Genomic DNA, 9,098 nt, shown 5'->3' with positions numbered 1-9,098 from the left:
ATATAAATTCAAAGACATTTGTGGTTTTACCTATGTACGACTAAGGGTGCTAATGCACCTGAAACGCGTTACTTTTGCTCCAGTTATGGCTTTTATCCAATAAAGAATATTCATCTTTGCACGACCATCTGCGCTGGACATTCCTATTTTCTCTGCAGCAAGATGTTATCTGGAAGTCAACAGGAAAATATGAATCGTTTCTTTACCCTTAAATGGAGATTTCTGGTTGTGTCAGTTTCGAGTATGGCGTTTTTTTTGGTTCAAAAAATTGTGGCTCTGCCCCTCCCCATAAACCTTTATAGATAGAAAAAAAAGATTTCTGCCATCAACAGAGAAATAATAATGTATTTCACACTATTTCATTGGGTATTTCCAGGCAAATGTTTCCTGAAGTGTGTAATTTGGTACTGTTATATGCTGCAGATTTTCTGCACACAGTTCTGCCTCTTAAAGCATGCAGTATATCTATCCCATTTGGAAGTAGGCTTTAAGTAGTGGACTCAAAACTGTGGACCTTCAGATGTTGCAAACCTTTAACTCCCAGCATGCCTGCGCAGCCAACAGCTATCTGGAGGTCCATAGTTTGGAGAACAGTGGCTTGTGATGTACATAGTAGCATGTCTTTGAACTGAAACACTTAAAGGGGTATTCCGTCGCAAAGGATAGGGGATAAGATGTTAGATCGCGGGGCTCCCGCCGCCGGGGACCCCCGCGATCTCCAGCGCGACACCAAATCATTCGATGCATGGAGCTAACTCCACTCCGTGCCTGATGACTGTCAATGTGGCCACCACGCCCCCTCCATTCACTTCTACGTCATATAAAGTGATTCAGCTATAAGCAGATATGGCATTCAGGAGCATGGAAAATCTGGGCCATATATTCTCACCTAGCTTTTCTATGGTGGCCCTAATATTTGCATAAATGGAGCGGGCGGGATTGGACACACATGTTGTGGGCAGCATTGGACACAAATGTTGTGGGAGTGGAACGAACAGATTGCAGGTGTGGGCGGTAATGGTCAGAAATTTATTGGGCAGGGACAGGAATGGGATTAAAAAAATGGTCCCGCACTGGGCTCCATCACCAACCATCCAATAATCACATCCACGTGTAAAGACCAATACTATAGTTATATATTCACACCCAACATGTTTGTGCCAGCAACATGGCAAAAGGGCTAAAACAATCACCCTACAGTGCCAATAGACCAGCACCAGACACCATGCCCAACAACACATTAAGGGTCTAGTCACACGTACAGTATTCTGCGCAGATTTGATCCCAGGATTTTCTGCTGCAGATTTCAATGTAAATTCAATGACTGAACACAGCTTGAAATCCTGCGCATAAATCTGCCTCAGAATACTGTACGTGCTAATAGACCCTAATGGGGTACTGAGGGGGCGTGGCCGCAAAGTCACAAGCGGGCGTGGCCGTGATGTCACGAGCCCCAGCAGCTGCACCCAACGCTCCAAACGATCGCCGGGTGCAGCAGGGAGATCGCGGGCCCAGCAGCTGGACCCCCGCGATCAGACATCTTGTCCCCTATCCTTTGGATAGGGGATGAGATGTCTAGGGGAAGGGTACCCATTTCAATTGCTCATGTGCATTTTATAAAGGCGCTCACAGATAGTTTCACTCAGTTATATTTTTGAAAACATGAGAAATTAGACACTTAAAAGTCACTGACAAAGATTTGTGCCGGATGGCATGTTTATCCAAATATACAAACTTTGGAAGCTTTTGAATTTTATCAGAAAACAGCTCTTCGGGTTTCCACAGACATTTGGTCTTCATAACCAAGAATCACATTCAACAACAAAACATTCTCAGATGGAGAACAGCGGTATTGTGGAAGCGAGAAATGGCCTCTTGGGTGCATAGGGAAGTCTTGGCGAGAGACTGATCCACAATGACATGTGACCCGGCATGTGATTAGCTCTCCATAGGTTAAACTGGGCTTTATGTGAACTTATGGGCTTTATGGTGACATATGGAAGCCGTACCAAACACCGTTGTAGAGAATAACTTAAATTTGCAATGTTAATCTTAGAAAATGCAGTGATGTTGAGGCACAGTAGTTAAAGGGTTGTTACAAAACGCACGGTCCTTCAGCTGATGGATGTGACAAAGGCTTGGAGTCTCATTTTTTTTTTATTTTTTTTTTGTAAAAAAAAAATTAAGTTGTATCACAAATATGTCTTTGGCTCTCAGTGCCGGGCAGCTTTGCAAATTTTATCATACACTTCTGGAAAAGCGTTCTTGCAGCCGAGCTTCTGTCGCAACTTTTGATACAAGGATCCATCAAACATCTCCCAGAATTCTTCTCGGCTCATATAACAATCTGCATAAAGCATCTGAAAACTGAACGGAGAAAAAACACAAAGTCATAACAGGAAAAAAAAATCTACATTAAAGATTTTCCTGTACAGCTGATTGTATGAGTGTATTTTCCCTGTTTTTCAGTATACTGATAATTTGTGGACATCTCTTCCAGTCCAGTGTTTGGGATAACACCTTGAAAGATGTTTTTTCTTTCACATAGTAAATGCAATACAATATAAATAATAATAATAATTTAAAAAAACTGCACTACCTTAGTAATGTGGTGCAGGAATTAAAATTGTGTCTGGTGTTCCAATACCCTTTGTGTGTATTGGAACTAAACCAAAAAAATTAGGAAAAAAAGCTAATTGGACATAAAGTCACCAAACTCCAAAAATGGTCTGGACAAAATTATTGGCACCCTTAACTTAATATTTTGCTGCACACCCTATGGAAAAAATAACTGAAATCAGTCTCTTCCTATAATTGTACACACTCAAGGCACCCAGTGCCAGAGGCAGAAAAACAACCCCAAAACATCATTGAACCTCCACCATATTTCACTGTAGGTGCTGTGTTATTTTCTTTGTAGGCCTCATTCCATTTTCGGTAAACAGTAGAATGATGGGCTTTACCAAAAAGCTCTGTCTTGGTCTCATCTGTCCACAAGACGTTTTCCCAGAAGGATTTTGGTTTACTCAAGTTCATTTTGGCAAAATGTAGTCTTGCTTTTTTATGTCTCTGTGTCAGCAGTGGGGTCCTCCTGGGTCTCCTGCCATAGCGTTTCATTTCATTTAAATGTTGACGGATAGTTCGCACTGACTCTGATGCTCCCTGAGCCTGCAGGACAGCTTGAATATCTTTGGAACTTGTTTGGGGCTGCTTATCCACCATCCGGACTATCCTGCGTTGACACCTTTCATCAATTTTTCTCTTCCGTCCACGCCCAGGGAGATTGGCTACACTGCCATAGGTTGCAAACTTCTTGATAATGTTGCGCACTGTGGACAAAGGCAAATCTAGATCTCTGGAGATGGACTTGTAACCTTGAGATTGTTGATATTTTTCCACAATTTTGGTTCTCAAGTCCTCAGACAGTTCTCTTCTCCTCTTTCTGTTATCCATGCTTAGTGTGGTACACACAGACACACAATGCAAAGACTAAGTGAACTTCTCTCCTTTTTATCTGCTTTCAGGTGTGATTTTTATATTGCCCACTCCTGTTACTTGCCCCAGGTGAGTTTAAAGGAGCATCACATGCTTGAAACAATCTTATTTTTCCACAATTTTGAAAGGGTGCCAATAATTTTGTCCAGCCCATTGTTGGAGTTTGGTGACATTATGTCCAATTTGCTTTTTTTCCTCCTTTTTTGGTTTATTTCCAATACACACAAAGGGAATAAACATGTGTATAGCAAAACATGTGTTACTGCAATCCTTTTCTGTGAGAAATACTTCATTTTCTAGAAAAATGTCACAGGTGCCAACATTTACGGCCATGACTGTGTGTATATATATCTCACTGGCTTTGTAGAATTGTAATTAAAAACCTGAATGGTGAACACAGCCGAAAGAGAACAATATGGATACGGGAATTTTTTTTTTTTTAAGCTTTGAAATAGGAGTATTCTGGTGCCTTTACCCTGTTATCTATAATATGTGGCACTTTGCCTGCTGTGTCAACTTAGATTGAACAATGACTTCAGTTTGTGAATGCAGATTTATTTATTTTTATTACTTTTTTTCTTATAAGTTTACAGCATTCTGCCACTGTTCCCCTACTATTAGGAAACTGCTCTTATATCAAATACCATATAGAAATGAATTATTAAAATGCATCTTAGGCTGCATTCACACCACGTTTTTGCAATACAGTTCCCGTATACGTTTTCTATTTAAAAAACGTACGGAACCGTACTGAAAACCATATGCATTGACTCTCCATTGAAAACTGTATGTCAAACGATGCATCCGCTTGTGTACTTTTTTTGTGTCTTGTACGGTTTTGTCCAGTTTTTTTCCCCTTACCCAAAACCGTAGCCTACCACAGTTTTTAGTCCGGGTGAAAAAACGTATCCAGTTCCTTTAACATGGGAGTCAATGAGAACCGTATGTGCGTACGGTTCCATCCGGTTTAAACAATACGGTTTTTGAGTTTGCACACGCAGTGCACACCGAATGGAAAGAAAAGTTTCCTTTTTAAATTTTTTTTAATGGATGCAACCGGACATCATTTTTCAAACCGTATACGGGTTAAAGGGGTACTCTGGTGAAAACCTTTTTTCTTTTAAATCAACTGGTGGCAGAAAGTTAAACATATTTGTAAATTACCTCTATTAAAAAATCTTAATACTTCCAGTACTTATTAGCTGCTGAATGCTACAGAGGAAATTCCTTTCTTTTTGGAACACTGATGACATCACGAGCACAGTGCTGTCTGCTGACATCTCTGTCCATTTTAGCAACCGTGCATAGCAGATGTATGCTAAGGGAAGCATGGTGGCTCAGTGGTTAGCACTGCTGCCTTGCAGTGCTGGGGACTTGGGTTCAAATCCCACTAAGGACAACAATAAATAAAGCGTTACTATTATTATAATAACGTCAGCAGAGAGAACTGTGCTCGTGATGTCATCAGAGAGCGTTCCAAAAAGAAAAGAATTTCCTCTGTAGTATTCAGCAGCTAATAAGTACAGGAAGGATTAAGATTTCTTAATAGAAGTAATTTACAAATATGTTTAACTTTCTGCCACCAGTTGATTTAAAAGAAAAAAGGTTTTCACCAAAGTACCCCCTTAAAATTTTTACACACATTTTGATACAGTTTAGTCAGGTTTTGAGGAATCCGTTTAAAAAAAAAAAACCTGATACGGGAACTGTATTGCAAAAGGGTGGTGCGAATGCAGCCTTAGAGAACAGTGGTCTCCAAACTGTGGACCTCCAGATGTTGCAAAACCATAACTCCCAGCATGCCCGGACAGCCAACGGCTGTCCGGGCATGCTGGGAGTTATGGTTTTGCAACATCTGGAGGTCCACAGTTTGGAGACTACTGTTATAGAATATAGGTAGAATGACAACAGTCACATCATGGCCGAAGTTTTCAAACCAGTGCACTTCCTCCTCCTCTTCTCCATGCTGACAGGTATATTACGCAGCAGCCTGTATGTAACGCTGACCACATATTGGTGTTAAACAACAAGTATAAGAACTTACCCGTGAACATCTCTGACAAATTTTTCCAGTTGCCGCATAGAAGCTTTGGCATCAAAGTGTTTTGTCCTTGGTTCCCCATAGGCCCCAATATCTACATAGAGCTCTGCTTCATTGCCCTTAGGATGTACCATGCCTGGATGACTTGGCAGAATGAAAGGGCAAAGCCAAAGTGGGTAGACCTGTGAAAAGCATGTGCAGGTGAAAATACGATCTGGGATCCAACCTCAGAGCCAACAAATAATGTAGAGAAAAAGTTGTAGGAGTATTCCAGCAGAAGGGTGATTTAATAAAAAAAAAATAAAAAAAAATATATATATAATAATAATAATAATAATAATAATTATATATATATATATATATATATACATATATATATATACATATATACACACACACACACGGTATATATATATATACACACACACACACACACACATATATATATATATATACACATAGATAGATAAAAATCAAGGAAAAGACAGTCTTTCCTGTGGGGGAAAAAAAAAAAAAAAAAAAAATATATATATATATATATATATAAATAATAATAAAATTATATATATATATATATATATATATAAAAATAATAATATTTATATATATATATATATATATATATATATAGACAAAGAATAGTTCTGTTGCTGTATATATATATATATATATATATATATATATATATAAATAAATAATAATTTAATAATAATAATAACGGCCTCTGGGTTATTGTAAATCCTTTGCCATACCAATTTTTTTTAAGAACATCAAACCTGCTAAAAAGGGGGGAAAGGTAATGCTGCATTACAGTTTAAAAGCCCTTAAAGGGGTACTCGACTGGCCAGCGTTTGGAACATTTAGTTCCGAACGCTGTGTGTGCGCTGCGGTGGCCGTCACGCCCCCTCCAATAGACTTGCATTGAGGGGGCGTGGTGTGACGTTGCGAGGGGGCGACAGCACGCACACAGCGTTCGGAACCAGTGGAGTACCCCTTTAAGCATATTGGTGTTAGGCTCAAAAGTCATGACAGCTGCCCTTTAAAATGACGTTTAAAGGGTTACTCCACTGGCCAGCATTCATTCGAAAGTAAATGTTCCGAACGCTGTATTCCTTCTGCAAGGTCGGCCACGCACATTGTGACATCATGGCCTCGCCCCCTCAATGCAAGTCTATGGGAGGGGGCGTGATGCCCCCCTCCCATTGACCTGCATTGAGGGGGCGTGACCATGACGTCACAAGGGGCGTGGCCGACCCCCGCAGCGCGAAAACAGCGTTTGGAACATTTACTTCCGAACGCTGGCCAGTGGAGTAACCCTTTAAGAGGAAACCTGTCATCTCGTTCATGGTGCCTGAGCCCCAAGTCATCAGGGCAATGCTAGAGGCTTCCCCTCACCCCACTGCACAATTGACAGATCTCTTAATATAACTAAACAGGGAGAGACCTATCAATCAAAGCTGGGGGGATGGGAAGAAGTCACTGGAGACCGCTCTGATGACTTTTGCTTCTGGCAGCATGAAGGTGATAACATTCATTTTAAGAAACCTGATTTTTTTCAAAGTAATGATGTGACATGCAGACGTACGTTAATCTCCTTGTGGAAGGCACTGATGGCTTTCTGCAGACATTTCATTGGAACGAGCATGTCCTGCACCACATGATGCTGTTCATACAACTTTCGGATGGTCTCTCCTTGGGTGAGCTTTAATAAGGAGATTTTTGGTGGCACCATCCAGCCAAACAGGTAGCGGAACACTGGGTGATTGCCAAATGGAATGATGTCCTAAAGCAAAAGGGAGAAAGGTATCAATGGCCGAAAATAATGGCAACATGTAATCAGACAAATAACCATATAAAAGCCCCTTTACAAACTGAACATTATTAGGGAAACTATGCATGGGTTCAATAGTTTCTGCCCCTCGTTCTGGCACCAATCCAGCAAAATCATAAATCACTAAACAGGCGCTGTTTAAAGGGGTAATCCGGTGGAAAACCTTTTTTTTTTTTTTTTTTTATCAACTGGTGCCAGAAAGTTAAACAGATTTGTAAATTACTTCTATTAAAAAATCTTAATCCTTCCAGTACTTATTAGCTGTTGAATACTACAGAGGGAATTCTTTTCTTTTTGGAACACAGAGCTCTCTGCTGACATCACGAGCACAGGGCTCTCTGCTGACATCTCTGTCCATTTTAAGCACTGTCCAGAGTAGGAGAAAATCCCCATAACAAACATATGCTGCTCTGGACAGTTCCTAAAATGGACAGAGAGGTCAGCAGAGAGCACTGTGGTCATGATGTCAGCAGAGAGCACTTCCAAAAAGAAAATAATTCCCTATGTAGTATTCAGCAGCTAATAAGTACTGGAAGAATTAAGATTTTTTAATAGAAGTCATTTACAAATCTGTTTAACTTTCTGGCACCAGTTGATTAAAAAGAAAGAAAAAAAAAAGTTTTCCACCGGAGTACCCCTTTAATGTTTCTACACCACAAAAAAACAGAGCATAAGATAGCAAGTCATGGGCAGGTAGATAGTACAGAAATACACTATACCTGAAGCACTGCTCTTTAGAATCCTTCTATATATGTTTAGTTGTTTTGCAGTGTGTATAATAATACCCCATACAAAATATATTCCCAAATCTGTAACTATTTGTATTTAACAGCATTTAGACATATGCTTTACAGCAGCACCTCATTCACACGAGTTGGAAATGTTACTGGGCATTCTCTGTAACCTTTTAAGAGACCCTTATACAGGGAGGGTAGACTGATCTGTGACAAACAGTTATTGCGTGATCCTCTGTTACCTATCTACTGGTGTCACTTTTCACTCTACTCCTGACTGTGAGGATAAGGAGGGAACTGCAGGAAAGTGATTCGTACAGAACAGGAAGTTTCGGATTATTTTTAGGCCTAGCGGCCAGAATGAAAACTGTGAGATTTCGGGATTATTTTAAAATATAAAAATGGAAAGTTAGAAATACTACTAGCAAAAATTCTTAAAAAAATATAGCTAGTATAAAAAACTGTACTTTCACATGGAATGGATATGGTGCAGATTTTTTCAATGTATTTTCATGTGTAAAATCTGCAGTAATTTCATTCACACACACACAAGAATAAAATCTGCAATATCTCAATTTCTTCTGCAGATACACCAGTTATTTTCTGATTTTTTATTTTTTTTAATAGGAGCATAATCTGCAATTAAATCTGTACCAAAATCCACACAATTTAGTGTGAAATCGCTGCTGTGGGTTTACATACAGAAATGCTGCAGATAATACCTTGTGGAAAATCTGCAGCATTTTCAAATGTGTCATATTGTCAGACTTGCCCTGTATGTGGAGTCCATAGAATCATAACAAAGTCTACTACAGCTGTTATATTGAAAACCTACCTGCAGCTCCCAGAAGATACTCCTCGTGTGCCTGTGGTAGTAATGGCGTAAGGGAATGTATTCGGTTCCACTTCGGTTATTCTTTAAATATGATTCCACATGGCGAAAAAACCAAGGTTTCCAATAATGTCCAATATTGTTCACCTTTAAATACATCAAAGT

At 39.7% G+C, this 9,098-nt stretch overlaps 1 protein-coding gene across 3 annotated transcripts in view; it reads right to left on the bottom strand.

The window, feature by feature from the left end:
• Positions 1–130: 130 nt before the first annotated feature.
• The window catches only part of DHCR24 (24-dehydrocholesterol reductase), a 37,401-nt gene continuing 28,433 nt past the window's right edge, over positions 131–9,098 (bottom strand). For all 3 annotated transcript variants that reach the window (XM_056532140.1, XM_056532139.1, XM_056532138.1), the window contains exons 7-10: positions 8,937–9,080; positions 7,122–7,319; positions 5,540–5,718; positions 131–2,367 (exon numbers count right to left, since the gene is read on the bottom strand). In XM_056532140.1, coding sequence (XP_056388115.1) covers positions 2,214–2,367; positions 5,540–5,718; positions 7,122–7,319; positions 8,937–9,080 — 675 coding nt within the window. In that variant the 3' untranslated portion in view covers positions 131–2,213. The remainder of the gene's footprint in view (positions 2,368–5,539; positions 5,719–7,121; positions 7,320–8,936; positions 9,081–9,098) is intronic.

This window comes from Hyla sarda, chromosome 7 (genome assembly GCF_029499605.1).
Source record: "Hyla sarda isolate aHylSar1 chromosome 7, aHylSar1.hap1, whole genome shotgun sequence".
Classification (NCBI taxonomy): Eukaryota; Metazoa; Chordata; class Amphibia; order Anura; family Hylidae; genus Hyla; species Hyla sarda.
This window is presented reverse-complemented; position numbering and strand designations above follow the sequence as displayed.